General features: G+C 52.9%; 2 protein-coding genes across 4 annotated transcripts; one reads left to right on the top strand and one right to left on the bottom strand.

Moving 5' to 3' along the window:
- Positions 1-4,376: 4,376 nt before the first annotated feature.
- Positions 4,377-9,880, bottom strand: LOC126071205 (collagen alpha-1(I) chain-like). The gene is made up of 4 exons (XM_049875451.1): positions 9,716-9,880; positions 7,763-7,931; positions 6,352-7,562; positions 4,377-4,927 (listed from the first exon to the last, which is right to left on the bottom strand). The coding sequence occupies exons 1-3, from the start codon at positions 9,878-9,880 to the stop codon at positions 6,397-6,399; spliced, it is 1,500 nt and encodes a 499-aa protein (XP_049731408.1). The 3' UTR covers positions 4,377-4,927; positions 6,352-6,396.
- Positions 6,805-14,513, top strand: S1PR2 (sphingosine-1-phosphate receptor 2). Of its 3 annotated transcripts, none has more exons than XM_049876827.1 (2): positions 6,805-6,895; positions 11,586-14,512. In XM_049876827.1, the coding sequence occupies exon 2, from the start codon at positions 11,628-11,630 to the stop codon at positions 12,684-12,686; it is 1,059 nt and encodes a 352-aa protein (XP_049732784.1). In that variant the 5' UTR covers positions 6,805-6,895; positions 11,586-11,627; the 3' UTR covers positions 12,687-14,512. The 3 variants fall into 3 exon arrangements, with proteins under 3 accessions (XP_049732784.1, XP_049732785.1, XP_049732786.1); XM_049876828.1 differs by lacking the exon at positions 6,805-6,895 and adding an exon at positions 7,557-7,913 and having other exon boundaries at positions 11,586-14,513; XM_049876829.1 differs by lacking the exon at positions 6,805-6,895 and adding an exon at positions 7,971-8,295 and having other exon boundaries at positions 11,586-14,513.
- Positions 14,514-17,426: the final 2,913 nt, after the last annotated feature.

Here is a 17,426-nt window from a genome sequence, read left to right as displayed (position 1 = left end):
GACCCTGGGGATGGGCTGATTTGCATGGAGGTTTCCATTCCCTCCAGCTCCCTGAGCAACCTTGATAGCGTGGGACGGGGGCAGAAAAAAGGCCCAGAACCAGCCTTCAAACCAGCTTGAACCCTTGAGCAGGTATATCAGCTCTCTGGGCCTCAGTTTCCTGCTCAGTCAAACCAGTTGCTGTCTAGTAGATTCTAACTTATACTGACCCTTTAGGACGGAGTAGAATTGCCCCATAGGGTTTCCAAGGCTGTACATCTTTACAGAAGCAGACCATCACATCTTTCTCCTGGGGAGTGGCTGGTGGGTTCAAATCACCAACCTTTTGGTTAGCAGCCAAGCACCTAAGTACTGCGCTACCAGGGCTCCTCTCCTCTGTCGAATGGGGTGTAATTGCCCCTACCTCACATGGTCTGTGCCAGGCTGGAGCCTGGGTCCCCTCAGATCATCCCTGCCCTTCAGCGCTAGAGGCCGGCCCCTGCACACTACATCTCTCTGCCCACTGACTTCTGGTTGGATTTAGCCAGTGGGAGGCACTGGAGGTAGATTGGACAGTGGGAGGAGGGGAGAAACCAGGGTATTTCTTCCCATCATCTTCTGGCTGAGCCTCTCATCAGACAAGGCCTCCCCATATGCTCATTTCTAAATAATCTCACCACCTCCCCCCTTTGGCTTCTCTGCTATGGAACCAACCCCTGCATTAAATCCCCTCTGTTTGAGATACTTCTATTTTCCTGATTAGACCCTGATGACACAGGGCTGCTGTGAGCTTTTTTTTTTTTTTTTTTTAATTCTGGAATAATTTAGACACAATGGAGCCCTTGTGGTACAGTGGTTAAGAGCTCGGCTGCTAACCAAAAGGCTGCTTAACCAAAAGTTCGAATCCACCAGCAACTCCTTAGAAACCCTATGGGGCAGTTCTACTCCGTCCAATAAGGTCATTATGAGTCAGAATCGACTTGACAACAGGTTTAGACACAATAAAATTCCACCCTTTTAGTATATGATTCTGCAAGTTTGACAAACACATATAGTCATCCAACCACCACTAAAATCAAGATATAAAACCGTTCCAGCACCAAAAAAATTCTCCAGTGCCCTTTGTAAACTTCTCCTCATACCCCCAGGCCCTGGCAACCACTAGCCTGTTCATCCTCCCTATAGTTTTGCCTTTTCTAGAAGGTTATATGGAGTCTCTGGGTGGTACAAATGGTTAAGCACTCAGCTACTAACCAAAAGACTGAAGGTTCGAGTCCACTCAGAGGTGCCTCAGAAGAAAGGCCTGGTCATCTACTTCCAAAAGATCATAGCCATTGAAAACTCCACAGAGCACACACAGTTCTACTCTGACACAGATGGGGGTCACCGCGAGTCAGCATCAACTTGATGGAAACTGGTTTTGTTAGAAGGTCATATCAGTGAAATTATATAGAACGTGGCCTTTTGTGTCTGACTTTCCCCACCGTGATGCAATGGAGATTCATTCATGTCATTGTATGTACTAGCTCCTTCCTTTTGGTTGCTGAGTGGTTTTCCATGGTAAGAACATACCACAGTTTGTCTATTCATTCCCTAGCTGGTAGCTACTGTGAGCTATTGGAAGGAGCACTGGTGGTGCAGTGGTTAAGTTCTCAGTTACTAAACAAAAGGTTGGCAGTTCGAACCCACCAATTGCTCTGGGGGAGAAAGATGTGGCAGTCTGCTTCCTTAAAGATTACAGCTTTGGAAACCTTATGGGGCAGTTTTACTCTGTCCTATAGTGTCACTGTGAGTTGGAATTGATTTGACCGCGATGGGTTGGGTAGTGGGTGAGCCTTTGGTGAGTTAACATTGGTAAAGCGCTTAGGCTGGTAACCGTTATGTATGTGTCAGCTGCTATTATTATGCTGAGGGCACTTGCTGAGAAGTGGGCCTCTGTCGTTCCTGCTCCCCTAACTGTGTCTGCGGACGACACATGCCTCCCTCAGCAGGAAGAGAGAGCCCATCCCTCCCAGGCCTAAAGGGCCAAGACTGCATCTGGTGCAGACGTGGCAGGGACTGGCCCTTACCGGGAACCTCCCCACCCCATCCCTGTAGCTGAAAGTGGGCGCCGAGCCCACGCACGCGAGACGCTGCGGCTCCTCTGCCTGCCAAGATCAGCATCTGGAAAGCTTCTTTGCAGCCCTGGAGCCCCTTCCCCCAGCACTGGGGTGATGATGAGAAAGTTGGGACCCGTCTCAGACACTTCTCTTCATGCAGTTTGTCCTGCCAAAATCCAAGAGCCAGAGGTGGAGGCTGGTGAGTGGAGGCCAGCCTGGGGAGGATGGAGGACAGGCCTGGATTTGGGGGAATTCACAATATTTAGGAGTCCTTGGGTGGTGCAAACAGTTAACGTGCTTGGTTGCTAGCCAAAATGTTGGAGGTTCGAGTCTACCCAGAGATGGCTTGGAAGAAAGGCCTGTTGACGTGCCTCCAAAAAATCCACCAGTGAAAACCCTGACATACACGCGGTCACCATGAGTTGGAATTAACTCAATGGCAAAAGGACTGACCTGGACACAATATCTGGGGTGAGCGTGGGATCAGAGATCAGAGGGTTCCCCTCACCTGGGTCACCAAGAAGGACATTTCACATTTCACCATCAGCTGATGTGTTCTGAGCCGTCACTACTACCCTTCTCTGCCAACCTGCTGGGGTAGGGATGAGGGTCGGTGGATTGGATCTGGGGCAGGGCTCTTGATAAAAAAGAGGGCAGAGAGACAGGGCTGCTGGGCTGGGAGGAGTTGGATAGCTCTAGTTCAAATCTCACCCCTGCTGTGTGCCTCGGTTTTCTCATCTTTAAAATGGGATGCTAATAACAATAGTCATCCCCCAGAGTTAAGAAGTCCTAAAACCACACCCAACACATAGTCTGGTGTTATATAGCATTAGCCATTATTGTCAGAGACCCTATACTTAGTGGAGCCTGGTCCAGGCCTCTTCCTTCCCCTGTATTTCCTCTGCCTGGGAGCGCCCCAAGAAAAGGGCCTTGTTTCCTTTCTCTTCCACTGTTCCCTCACACAGGGGCTGCCAGGGTAGGCTCAGTTCTCTTCCTGACCCCTAGACTATCAGGAAGTCCAGACCTCCCGTGTTTTCCATTTCTCCAGCCCATTCCCTTAGCTGACCCGACAGAGACCTCGTTTTTTGTCTCAGAACCGGAAGGGAGGCGGAAGTGGTCTGTCGGTGTGGCTCTGTGTCCCTGGGGACTTTACCTTTGTCTGGGGGCTGTGGTACCCCTGACAGACGGCTGGATATGTCTGTGACCATGACATCCCCCACCCCCAGGTCCCTGGGGAGATGGCAAATTGCTGAGCCAGCCGAGGCACCGTTGGGGGGGGCCACTTCCTCCCCAGCCCTCAGGTCCCCGCAGAGTGCTAAGATTTCCGCTTGATAGCTCCTCAGTGAGGAGAGGACCCAGTTTTCTTTGTCTGGTCCCCTGTGGGTCAGACACCTGGTTTCTAAAGGTTGCCCAGGCAACACACTGTACTTGGCAGAGGATGTGGTGAGGTCTTCTGGAGGCCTGAGTAGACCCTGAGGTCTTTCCCATAACCACCTGAGGCCTGGCCTGGAACCGAGGGAGCCCAGTGGACTAGCCCAGGTCTGAGGGATCCTTCAGGCCTGTGTTGGGCCTAAGTGGACTGTGGGATTTAACCCAGAACTGAGTGGGCCTTCAGGTCTGGGTTGGGCCTGAGTGGACCCTGAGGTCTGGTTCAGGAAAAGAAGCCGTGTCTGGAGTCACCGGTCACCCTCTGCCTTTCCTCATCTCCCCATCAAAGTCCCACTATCCTGTGTTACAGCTATTTGGTTTCTTCTCTGTCTGCTCCATCCAACCTCAGCTTGTGGATGATAGCAACCAATGAAGCTACATACCTGTGCCTAGCACACAGTCTGGGGCCAGAGAGCCATGCAGTACAGAAAACCCATGCTTACTAATAGTGTTAATATGTTGGCTCTTAATATTAATTTCCTTATTAATACTTTAAGCATGCTTATTCTTAATATAAATGTTAATAGCATATATTGGATAACAGTGATATGTTTATTAACATTATTTATTAATATTTTTATGATTGCTATTTTTTGTATTATAGGAACTATTTTACAACTAGAAGTCTGGTCATTTGTTACCTTTTATTTTATTTTTCATGCCTTTGTAAATTGTTTGAATTGATAATACGAGGTAAACATTTCAATTAGTCCCTCAGGGTAAAATGTCTGGGGTCGCCTCCTACCCAGTCCCCCCAGGTCCTCAGTCCTCCCTGAGGGTAACTGCTGTGACAGGTGTCTTGTGCCTCCTCCCGGAGATGGCCTGTGCATCCACAGGCAAATGTGTGTGTATTTATACAGCCCTTATAAATGCACCCCAAAATGCAGGCAAGTGACACACAGAGGTCTACCCTGTGCTTTTTTCAACTTAACACGCTCCCTGGAGGTGGTTTCATATATGCATTGACATATAAGACTACTCCATTTTTATTTTTTAATAGGCATACATGAATTGACTTTATTTTCATTTTTCATCCTTTGGCTTTTCAGACACTCTTTATTGGACTGTAATACACCCACAGAAGAGGGCACCTAGCTGCTCCCTCCTTTTTATTGGTTGCACCGTCTGGGTATCAAACTGCTTTAAATTTTCAAATTTAATTTTTCATTGGAATGGGAAATGTCTGCCCACGTTACAAAAGTCAGCAGGTACAAAAAGAGTTCCCAGGGTTAAATCAGGTTCCCTGCCATCCCTTGTTCCTCATCTCTCAGTTTCCCTCCCAGGATGTGAAAACGCACCATTCTCTTCTTCCTGTGAGATTCTGGATATTTTGTGCACACATAGTAGAACATCGGCTCCATCAGGGCAGGGGGTCTTTTCTGTTTCGTTCCCTGATATATTTCCAGCCTTTAGAATAATGCCTGGCACATACCAAAAAAAAAAAAAAAAAAATCATATGCTGTAGAGTCAAAGTGTGTCAGAATAGAACTGTGGTCCATAGGGCTTCCAACGGCTGTGATCTTTTGGAAGTAGATGGCTAGGCTTTTCTTCTGAGGTACCTCTGGGTGGATTCAAACTGCCAACTTTTCTGTTAGTAGCTGAGGGTTTAAACATTTGAGCCACCCAGGGACTTTTAGCCTCGTATATGTTGTTGTTACCATTAAGTCGATTTCAACTCATGGCAACCCCATGTGTGCAGAGTAGAACTGCTCTACAGGGTTTTCAAGGCAGTGATCTTTTGGAAGCAGATTGTCAGGCCTGTGTTCTGAGGTGCATCTGGATGGGTTCAAACCGCCAACTTTTCGGCTAGTAGTCAAGGTGCTTAGTTCATTTGTTAAATAAACATATAAGCAGATTATGCGTACATCTTCACAAATGGCAGCATAATTTCAGGGAATCTTAAAAAAGGTTGTCTCCCAGCAGAACATAAGTTTTATGAACAAAAAATACCAAACCAGTTGCCATGGAGTCCATTCTGACTCATGGCAATCCTCTGTGTGCCAGAGTAGAACTGGATTCCATAGGATTTTCAATGTTGATTTTTCAGAAGCAGATTGCCAGGTCTTTCTTCCAAGGTGCCTCTTGGTGGACTTGAACCTTCAACCTTTTGGTTAGCAATCAAGCTGTTAACCATTTGCATCACCCAGCTCTATGAGGGCAGGAATATATTTTTTTTCTTGTTTTGTTCACCCATATGCCTGGGCTCCCAAAACAATCTGTAGCGCCCAGTAGGTGCTCCAAAATATTTATTAAAAGAATGAAGAGCTTCTCTATATCTTCTTGTCCACAGGTGTGCAAACACAAGGCATCAGAAAATGAAGGTATGTTTTGTCTCTGATGTTTTTTTTGCTGGGCACACAGAAACCCAGGAGAAAGAGAATGAGGGAAAGAGGGAGAAACCAGAGAATTGTGCAGAAGACTGGGCCCCATCCTGAAAGGCAGGGAGCAGCCTGGGCCTGCTGGTTGACCACAGTCAGCGCCCTGGCAGACTGCGGGGTGTTGCCAACCTTCATGGGGCAAGGGAACAGCTCCTGAACTCTGCAGTCTTGTCAAGGCAGAACCAGTCCTGTCTTTGGTACGTGGTACATAGTGAGAACTTGATTTGTTGGATAGACACACAATGGAGCCCTGGTGGCAAAGTGGTTAAGTGTTTGGCTGCTAACCAAAATTTTGCCAGTCTGAATCCACCAGCAGTTCCTTGGAAACCCTATGGGGCAGTTCTACTCTGTCCTATAGGGTTGCTATGAGTTGGAATCGACTGTACTGCATCTGGTTTGGGTTTTATGGGCAGACACTTAGCGTTTATTTGTTGAGTAGACCCCACTACAACTAACAACAGACATACCCGTTTCGGTCGAGTGGATTCCAACAACAGACACACAGTAGGTGCTTAATGGGTACTTGCTGCGTTGATTAATAATAGGTACTTCATCCCAGGGTTGCAGGGATAGTCCAAGAGTAGACCTGGAGTCAAGACAAGTAGTTTCAGGTTGAGGCCACCTGGCCAGGAGCGCTGTACATCATGGAGATGCGTGACGTCACGCGCCGGCCAATTCTCACGGGTGGGGGCCGGACGGGGCAAGGCGGGAGGTGGGGGGGCGGACAAAGGAGCCCTGCGTGCCGCCCCCGCCAGTCTTAGCGCTCTCCGGCCAGCCGGCCACATCTGGAATTCATTCCTAACGCCGCCGCCGGAAAGGGGCGGAGAGGAGGGCGGGGCGAGAGGGGGGCTGAGGCAGTGGCTCTCCCCGCCCCCTCCCTGCGTCCCAGGTCCCCAGCCCCGGGACGTAGCCGAGCCCGGCGGGCAACCCCAGCCCCAGCCGCGGCTGCCCGGGGGACGCAGACGCCGAGGCCCCTCCGGCCAGGGCAGGGACCCGAGCCGGCCTAGCCAGGTGAGCGCGCGTGGCGAGAGGAAGGTAGAAAGGGCGGGCCCCGGTCCCCCGAGGTCCCGGGATCGGAGCTGGGGGACCCGGCCAGGGGTCGGGGGCGCACCAGGAAGCGCACGCGCCGCCTGTGCTCCTGTTGCAAGAGGGGGTGGTCCCCTTGCGCCCTCTCCATGACTCCAGGCGGCTCCCACTGCCTCGGCCACGCTCCCCGCCTTCCCCAGCGGCAGGAAGTTGGCGCCGAGGAGAAGGCGGAATCCGAATGCTTTCGGCTGGAGACGCTGGGAGGGAGGACGGTGCACCCGGGGGCTGGGGGGTTTGGGGAGGGGGGGTGTAGAGCGCCTCTCTTGGTGACCAGGGCTGGGCAAGGGCGAAAGGTGTAGCGCGCTGAGGAGCCTCCGAGTCGAGGGGCGGTGCCCCCGGGAGGGCAGTCGCCCACTGCCTGCGTGTCTGGGTCTCTGCCTCAGTTTCCCAGCGTAGTTCGCCTCAAGGCACCCCCCCGTGGGGGCGTGGCTTTGTTTTGGAATGAAAGGTAGCGAGACTGCTTGGCTCCAGCGCCTCCTCTTTCCTCTCGGGCCTGGGAGGCGCGTGGGTTTGGGCTCGCGTGGCGAGGACCCCGCGTTGTCCCTGCTCCGCAGAGCGTCCGGACCTATCCCCCTCCTCCGGCACGGGTTGACTCATCCGGGGATTTCCACCACCTTCTCGGTGTCTGCTCTTGTCAGACGCTCCCGGCGCCACGCGCTGAGCCCACGGTCCCCCAAGCGTGGCGTGACGCAGGCGCGGCACTCGTGCGGCTGCTGTTTGGATCTCTCCCTCCCAGTTTTCCGGGAATCTCAAGGCGGGAGCCCTGACAAGACGGAGAGGAGCCCCGTTTACCCATTTGGAGGTGTGGGGGTCCGGCGCGTGTAGCGGTCGCGGGAGAAAGGAGGCGCGGCTCCAGCGCGACCGAGTGTGGATACCGCGCATTCCTCGGCCAGATAAGGACGCTGAGAGTGCAGCCGGGGCGGGTCCTGCTGCTGTCTCCACGGTGACGCACTGGGCTTCGCTAGTGGGGCGGAGGGGGGGGGGGCGTGCTGCGTGCGGACGGAGGTGGCGCTGGCCTTCTTTGCTGTTGTTTTGGGCCTGAGCCGCGCTTAGGATCCTCCACCCTTGGGGGCCCACTGGGGCCTCTTTGGTTCATTCATTACACACTTTTCCTGAGTGTCTACTGTATGCTAGGAAACAGTGGAGGCTTTGGGGACAGATTTGGTCGCTGGACTCTGGCACTCACATTTTACCGTGGAAGCCAGTCAGAAAACAAGAAATACGATAATAATTTCCGATAGCAGCAAGTGGTGTGAAGACAATAAAGCCTGATGCTGAGAAAGAAAGGGCCTAGAGGAAGGCGGCCACTGTAGGCTGGTGGGCAGGTGAGGCCCCTCTGACAAAGCGACATTTAAATGGAAACCAGAAGGATGACGAACCAGTCATTCAAGGATGGGGGGTGGGTGTGCAAGGTGAGCAACAGCTGGGGCAAAGGCCCAGAGGTGGAGATGGGGGCGGCAAGTAGAAGACCATTGTGGCTGGAGTGGAATGATTGCTGGAGAGAGTGGGAGGAGACTAGGTGGGTAGGGACCACCCATTCAGGGCTGTGGAGAGCCATGGAAGAATTTGGAGCTGGGGGTGACCTACTGGTTTTATAAATTAACCTCCCCCGGCTCCTGCTGCTGAGTGGAGAATAGCCTGTAGGGGGTCCTGACAGCTGGAAGGAAACCAGATGAAAGAGGGTGGGGGGCTGTCTAGGACAGGGGCATGGTATTGATGGTTGACCGGGGGAACTGGAACCACAGGGTCTGCCCCTCTGGAACTAGGAGGGCACCTAGCCTTCCTCCCACCTTCCCCTTGCCTAATCTCTGGCCAAATAGTCCAGTCTTTCTCTGTCTTTCTTCCCTTCCCTTCACAACCTGCCACTTGTTCCTCTCACTCCACTTCAGGCCTGGTCTGTTCTGAGCCCAGTGACCTCTTCCTGAGCCTCTGGGAGGTAGTCAGGACTGCCCTGTGACAGTGAACAAGTGACAGACCTGGGAGCTTGGCGCACAGGAGGGGAAGAGACAAGGCCTCTATCTGCCTGGGGGTGACTCCTCTGCCAGCCCCAGTGTCTTGGCCCTGCTTCCTCTTTCTGGGAAGCACAGACTGCCTTAAGTTCCTGCCTCTGTTCTCCTTTAGCCAGTAGGGAAAATGAGACAGAGGAGGAAGTATGGGCCTCAGTTTCACCTTTTCTGACTAGAAGAGCTGTACCTCCCTTTGCAGATGAACTGACAGCCTCCTGGGCTTGCAGAAAGTCAGGGGAAGAAGGAAGAAGGCAGGGAAGAAGACAGACTTTTTGTTGGTTACTGGGGTGTGAGGGCTGAGTCCATTTATTACTTAAAATCAGCTGTAAATCTTTCTCTTAGCAACTGGACTGGAGAGGGGTGGCAGCCCCCACATGAGCCCTGGGGTGGGAGAGGGACACACCCTGGGCTTCTCCGCCATCAAATATGGTTCCCAGGCCTGTGACAGAGGCCTTAATTCTCAATTTTGAACTCCAGGAGGGGCCCAGCAGGCCAGGGCAGTCTGGGGACGTCTGGTCGGGGTAACCCAGCGGTCAGGCCAGGCTCAAACATTCCCCAGGGACATCCACAGCCATAACTCGGTCCTTGGAAAAACTGAGCTCCAGCTGCCTGTAAACGACCCAACCCATACTGCTAGCTAGCGGTAGTGCGCCCCCAACTGGACAATCATATGCCGAGGATGCAAAATTTAGGCCAGTAGGCAAATCGCTCAGTGCCCTGGGATTGAAAATGAGCTAACCAGGGTGCGAGCTGTTTCCGGCTCGACGGCCTGTCTGGTAAGACAGTGGCCTGGGCCAAGCCAGTCCGGGGCCAGCTGCGGCGGGGAGAGGGCATTGGGGAGTCCGGGCCCTGGCCGGCGGGAAAACAAGGGGCCTCTGTGTGGCGATCTGGGCGGGGCGGCCATCCCCAGGGAGGTACACAAGCCCTTCTCTGTTTCCAAACTAGGACGGATGTCCCTTCAGCAGGAGAAACAGCTGCCTTTGTCGGGCTGGGGGCCAGGGTGTCCCTTTGAAGGGGCATCCGGGGGGCTGAGATGACTGCGTGACCCCGGAAGCCCCCCATCACCCCCAGACTCACTAGGAACCGGCCTAACCAGCCTTTTCTGAAAGGTGCTGCTGGCACACATGTGGTCCTTGCCAGGCGAGTTTCCGGAGACCTGGGGACGGGTCTTCCTGTGCCCTCTCTGATTAGCTGACAGCTGGAGCTTCCTCCCAGCCCCCTCTTCTGAAAGGCAGACCCTGCAGTGGCCCCTCAGAGACCCCCACCCTACTCTGAAGGTGGGGGAAGGCCACGATATCTATCACTCATCCTCAGTCCAGGAGAACCTCTCCCGCCCTTCCCCCCCATGGCTCAGTTTTCCTGGAGAGAGGGGTGACTCAGGCTTTCATAGACACAAACACTGCCCCCATCCCCCCGCAGGGCTACACACCCCCTCACATGACTTCAGCGCAGTTGCCCCATCCTCCCAGCCAGGACCTCCCAGACAGGTCTCCCATGGCTCCTCCATCTCATCTCCCCCTCCCAGCCTTCCCCGCACCGGAAGTGACTGGAGAGCAAGGACTCCACCCCTGTTGTTCCAGGGGCCTCACATCTGGATTTCATCCGGGCTGAGGAGGGGGATGCAAGTGCCCTGCCCACCCCCTTGGGATCCTCTTTCCCAGAGCAGAGCTAGATGGTGCTGATGACAACAGGCTGTTGGGAATCTTGGCTGGCTGACTCAGTCAGCATCCACTTCCAAAACATTGGGTGGGGGGCCCTCAGTCCAGAGCTCTGCGTGTGGTGGAAGAGGGGGGTGGTAATAATAACATTAGCTAATATAATTATATGCTAAGCATGCCTAATGCATCATTTAACAGGATTTAAACCCCTATAAGGTGGGCTTTCTTCTCCCCACTGCACAGACATTGAGACCGAGAGGCCGACTTGCCCAAGGTCCCACAGTGTGTTAGTAGTGGAGTGGGGATGGACGCTGAATTGCTTCCAAAATCTGTGTCCTTTAAGATGGCATGACCTCAGGGATGCTCAAATCTCAGGGCCACCCAGGTGTCTCCTCGAGACCTTATTTTGGGAGCACCCATGGCCTCAAGGCTTAGGCCCAGGCTGAAATCCTGGGCAGTGGGTGGTAATGAGCAGGGCATGGTGCTATCAGCAGCAAACATCTCTGTGGCTCAGGTCAGCAGGTGGCTTGAGGCCTGAGGCTTGTGTGAATGCTGGAGAAAGGAGACAATCCTCCAGGCCCTGCCCAAGGCTCACTCTCAGGTAGCTAGGCAAGGCTCGTGGAAGGCTACATTGTGCCCATTTGGAGGGGGGAGCTTCTGGAAGGAGTTCAGTTTCTTTTCCTTTGAAAGACAGTGTAGCCTAAGGGTTATAGAGACTGCAGAGCCAGTCTCTCTGGCTCCACCACTTGCCTGCTTTGAGACTTTGGGAAAGTGAGTTGACCTCTCTGGGTTTCCCATCTGTAAAATGGGGATACAGTAATGCTCCTTCTGACCATATGGGACCACTCAGCAAGAAGGGACAGAGTTGAGACTCAAACTACAGCCGTCCAAGGTCAAAGCCCAGGCCGCATCCACCACCTTGACCTGTCTGTCTGTCTCTCCTCTATGCAGCTCTGACAGCCCCATGGCCCCAGCCAGCCACTGAGCCCCACCATGGGCAGCCTATACTCGGAGTACCTGAGCCCCACCAAGGTCCTGGAACACTACAACTACACAAAGGAGACACTGGACACACAGGAGACACCGTCCCGCCAGGTGGCCTCAGCCCTCATCATCATCACCTGCTGCGCCATCGTGCTGGAAAATCTGCTGGTGCTCATTGCAGTCGCACGCAACAGCAAGTTGCACTCAGCCATGTACCTGTTCCTGGGCAATCTGGCCGCCTCGGACCTCCTGGCAGGTGTGGCCTTCATAGTCAATACCTTGCTCTCAGGCCCTGTCACATTGGGACTGACACCTGTGCAGTGGTTTGCCCGTGAGGGCTCTGCCTTCATCACACTCTCCGCCTCTGTCTTCAGCCTCCTGGCCATTGCCATTGAGCGGCGCGTTGCCATTGCCAAGGTCAAGCTATATGGCAGCGACAAGAGCTGCCGTATGCTGCTGCTCATCATGGCCTCCTGGCTCATCTCACTGGCTCTCGGTGGCCTGCCCATCCTTGGCTGGAATTGCCTAGGCCACCTGGATGCCTGCTCCACTGTCTTGCCACTCTACGCCAAACAGTATGTGCTCTGTGTGGTGACCATCTTCTCCATCATCTTGTTGGCCATCGTGGCTCTGTACATCCGCATCTACTGCGTGGTACGCTCAAGCCAGGCCGATGTACCTGGCTCGCAGACGCTGGCCCTGCTTAAGACGGTCACCATTGTACTGGGTGTTTTCATCATCTGCTGGCTGCCCGCCTTTAGCATCCTCCTCCTGGACTATTTCTGTACCGTCCGGTCCTGCCCTATCCTCTACAAAGCCCACTACTTCTTTGCCTTCGCCACCCTCAACTCGCTGCTCAACCCTGTCATCTACACATGGCGCAGCCGGGACCTGCGGCAGGAGGTGCTGCGGCCCCTGCGGTGCTGGCGGCAGGCAACGGGGGTACGAGGACGGCGGGGTGGGACCCCGGGCCACCGCCTTCTGCCCCTGCGCAGCTCCAGCTCACTGGAAAGGGGCACACACATGCCCACATCACCCACGTTTCTGGAGGGCAACACGGTGGTCTGAGGGGTGGGTGGGCTGACAACCAGGTTGACGGCAGAGGGCCACATGGAGAGGTGCTGGGTGACCTCAGACAGAGATGAGGGGCTGCCCGGCATGATGCCCCCACTCTGCAGACCTGGGTGGTATTGGAAACATTCCACAGCTGGTTTGGCCGAGGCACTGACCAGTCGGATGGCAGAGCTGCTGCAGGGTCCCGGAGGCCAGCACCCGTGCCTGGCATGACCCTTTAGAACTGGATCATGGGGCCAGGGTGATTCCAGGTAGACACTCAAGGGGAGCTCGGAGCAGGAACGATTGACCAACTGGTACAGAGGATTTCAACATCGGAACAACTCCTGACCCTCTGGCCTGCTTCAGACTCCCCTCTCTGAATTACCCTCCTGCCACCTTCTCCTGGCAACCTCGGGCCGCTTCCCTGGAACCTCTGTCCTCAGGGGCTGGAGGCCTCCTCCCTGGCCTCCAGGGCTGCCTTCATTACAGTCCCTGGGCCCAAATCCACAGCTTCCCCAAATTTCATCAGCTGCCACTTTGGCTACTTCTTCCCTTTCCTCTCACTCTCCGAGATGCCAGGAAACCACAGAGTGGGGGTGGGGAGCTGAGCCCCATTCTCAGACCTCATCGGGCAATTGCACTATTGGGGCACAGAGAAATTACCAAAGGCTGGAAAAATCGGTTTGGGGAGGGGGCAGAGAAAGGGATTTGGGCCTCCCAGTGAGGCAGGGTAGAACCTGAGAAAGTTTTAAGGGAGATATTTGCACAGGACCCCCCCTAAAATCAAACCATACCCAAACTACTCCCACCATCAGCCACGGCCAAGGTACCAGGCCCCTAAGGCAGAGCCATCCTCAGCCACTGTGCCTCCCTTCAAGTTGTATTGAATGGAGCATGGAGTTGGGGTGACCAAGGACATTTCCTGGGGACACTCTCCCCTAAATTGCCCCAGAAAAATTTTGCTCAATCCCGCGGATGGATGGAAGGGACATTGCGGTACAGATGTATATTTATGTGACTGTGTGTGTCTGTGTGTGCATGTGTGTGATGTCTGTGACCTGGTTCCCTGCCGTTTCCCCCAGAGTGGATGCTGTTCTGTCTCCTCATGTCTGTGTTGAAGATGCCAAAGGGGGTTCCGGTCCTGTAGAGACCCCTTAGAAATTGCTGGCTCATCTCCCCGCTTGAGAGCTGGGGTGCAGCTCACCTCGGGGAAGAAAACCTCATGCCTCCAACTCAAGAATGCAAAGGTTGAAGGGGTCTTTGGGGGGCAAGGAGCCAGTCAGGGGCTTGTCTCCCCTCATACAGCTCCCCAGACACCCCACATGCCTGAGACCCAAATCTGGGCCAATAAACGGTTCAATTTCTTTTTCTGATCCTGACTGTGTCTTTTTTAGGGCTTCAGAACGGGTTCATGCTGGTTCAACCCCCCTGCTGATAATTTGCATTTCTAACAAGTTCCCAGGTGATGCTAATACTGCTGGTTAGGGACCAATACTGAGAACCACCAGTAGAGCAGTGGTTCTCAAAATTTATTATACACGAGAATCACCTGGAAGTCGTGTTAAACTGTAGATTCTCATTCAGTACAGCTGGGGTGGAAATGCAAATTTTTGGCAGGGGTTTGAAGCCCTGGTCTTTCTAGGCTTAAGGTGGCAGTTCCCTCATTATTGTCCTGTGGCTGGGGTAGATGGGACTGGCGGGTGGCCACTGCCTAGGCAACTCATCCCTTCTGGCCTTCCCATTCTGCGCCCCGACCCCTAGCCTTGTGGAGCCAGGATTGCAGTGGCTTCTGGGGTCAGCGCTGACTTTTTCCCTAGGACAGCTATCTGTCTGGCCTCTCCCAGAAACTGCGGGTGATTAATTACGCCCAGGGCTGCCCTGCTTTCCTTCAAAGAGACAGTCAATGAGTTGGGGGGGGGCCTTCCTCCTTCCCTTTCAGGAGAGCTGGAGAGATGATCTTGGGGGCACAGCAGCCCCAGATACCCCTTCAGGGCACAGTATTCCCAAAAGTAATGGCTTACTGTCATCCAGCACTTTACGGGAACTGGGGGGGATGGTGGTGGTGGTGGTGGTTGTTACAAACTCCTTTTATGGAGATGGGGCCTCAGAGAAGTTAAGTGAACTGCTCAGAGTCACACAGCCAGTGGGGGCAGTGCCTGTCTGAACGTGAACCCAGGCAGGTTGACTCCGCGTTGCTGGCGCCACCACTGAGCTAAAAAAGGGCCCCTCAGCCCCCTCCTTGCATGGATGGTGGGGGGAGGCATGGGCCACCAACCCTACCCAGAACCAGGAGAAGCCCAGATGGCTTGCAGCTGGGGGGTGGGTCCCTAGCTCGGCTCTGGGGTGACTCCTCCTTTGCCCCCGAGGCACAGGGCCCAGCGGCTCCTTTGAAGCCAAGTTTGGAGCTTTGATGGGGTGGGGGAAGCCCAGGCCCCTAAGAGGAAGCCCCACCCAGCAACACCAGCACAAACAAGCACAACCAGTGGGAGAGAAGGAGTGGGACAGACTGCTGCCAGGGGACAAGGGGCTGTACCCACCCCCTATATTGGAATTCCCTTCTCCATCAGAGACAAGCTCTGCCTGGAAACCTGAGCCCTTGCTGGGATTGGTGGGAGGGGAAAGAGGCACAGGCTAGGCAAGCATCAATAAATTTCCCCGAAATACCCACAGGCTTTCTCTCTCTCCTTCAGGCCTCTGTTCAAACATCACCTCCTCAGAGAGCCCCACCCTGACCACCCCCTTCCCTCTCTATCTAGCCCCTCAACTGCTTATCAGCTGGCCATTAAAAACCTTTTGCTGTCAAGTCGATTCAGACTCATAGCGAGCCTATAGGACAAAGTAGAACTGCCCCATAGGGTTTCCAAAGAGCGGTTGATGGATTCAAACTGCTGACCTTTTGGTTAACAGCCATACTGCTTAACCACCCTACTACCAGGGCTTCTATCACCTGGCAGTATGCCAGATATTGATTTGTCTGTCTCCACTAAAATGTAAGCACCTTAAATGTAGTACTGCATCTGTCATATTTCACCTTAAACAGGAGCTGGCATGTTCCCACCTCAGGGCCTTTGCACTTGCTGTTTCCTCTACCTGCAATGTTCTTCCCCCAGAAATCTGTATGGCTCCTCTCTCTTCCTTCAAATCTATATTCAAATATATCCTGGGTGAGTCCTCTGGCCATGCCATATACATATTTTTGTTTTATTTTTTCCTTCTTATGACCTGCCACTCTAACATACAACCAAAAAACCAGTTGTGCCGAGTCAATTCCAACTCATGGCAACCCCATATTGTCAGAGTAGAACTGTGTTCCATAGAGTTTTCTTTTCCTTTTTTTTTTTTTTTTTATTGTGCACTAGGTGAAAGTTTACAGAGGAAATTACATCCCCATTGCATAGTTTGTACATAAAGTGTTTCATGGCCTTGGTTTCATTCTCTCTGTATCTCTTTTTAATCTCAGGGCAATAGTTTCAGGGGTTCACCCAGCTTACATGGTTCCAGAAATCTGGATTCCATGAGAATTTGAAATTCTGTCCTGTATTTCCCCTTTTTGATCAGGATCCTTCTACAAAATCTCTGATCAAAATGTTCAGTAATGGTAGCCAGGCTCCATCCAGTTCTTCTGGTCTCATGGCAAAGGAGGCAGTTGTTCATGGAGGCAATTAGCCCCGCATTCCATTTCATCCTCCCATTGCTGACTCTCCTTCTTCCTCCGTTGCTCTAGGCTAATGAGAGACCAATTGTTGTGCTTTGGTGGGCTGCTTGCAAGCTTTTAGACCCCAGGCACTATGCAACTGAACTAGGAGGTAGAATAGAACCACTAAACACATTATTAGGCTAATTAACCAGGATGTCCCATGAAATCATGACTCTAAACCTCCAAACCAAAGAACCTAATCCCATGAGGTGTTTGGTTTTGCATAAGCAGCCTCAGCAGGTACTCTTTTTCTGTAGGGTTTTCAAGGGCTGATTTTTTGGAAGTAGATTACCAGGCCTTCTGAGGCGCCTCTGGGTGGACTCCATCCACCAGCCTTTGGATCAGGAGCTGAGCACATTAACCACTTGCACCCTCCAAGGACTACCTAACATGCAACGCATTCTACTTAGTTATCTGCCATCTCTCCTTGTAGAGTGCCAGTTCCACAACGGCAGGGGTTTTTGTCTGTCTCCTTCACTGTTGGGTGTCCAGTGCCCAGAACAGAGACTGGCACACCAAAACCCAAAAAACCCAAACCTGTTGCTGTTGAGCCAATCCCAACTCACAGAGACCCTACAGGACAGAGTAGAACTGCCTCATAAGATTTCCAAGGAGCGCCTGGTGGGTTCGAACTGCCGACCTTTTGGTTAACAGCCATGTTCTGAACCACTGCGCCACCAGGGCTCCGACTAGCACACAGCAGGAGCTTAATAAATGTTTGTTGAATGAATGAAAGCAAAAGCAAATGATAGTCATTGCAGTGAGTGTTAAGTGTTATGAAGAAAATAAAATAGGGGAAGCAAAATCAGAGACGCCTCTGGAAGAAGTCATACTCTGCATTCATTGGACAACTCTTCGGAAAGATGAGTAATTATAATAACAGTAAAAACTGCCTAATGTGTGCCAGGCATTGTCGGAAGTACTTTACACCTACAAACTCGTGGAATCCTCACAACCACCCTGTGGAGTAGGCACTATCATCTGGTCTTTGACAGGTAAGGAAACTGAGGCACAGAGCAGTCAAGTCACCTAAGGTGACATAGCATGTGAGTGGA

This window comes from Elephas maximus, chromosome 3 (genome assembly GCF_024166365.1).
Source record: "Elephas maximus indicus isolate mEleMax1 chromosome 3, mEleMax1 primary haplotype, whole genome shotgun sequence".
In the NCBI taxonomy this organism is placed as follows: Eukaryota; Metazoa; Chordata; class Mammalia; order Proboscidea; family Elephantidae; genus Elephas; species Elephas maximus.
The sequence above is the reverse complement of the archived record's forward strand: the minus strand, read 5'-3'. Positions and strand labels throughout refer to the sequence as shown.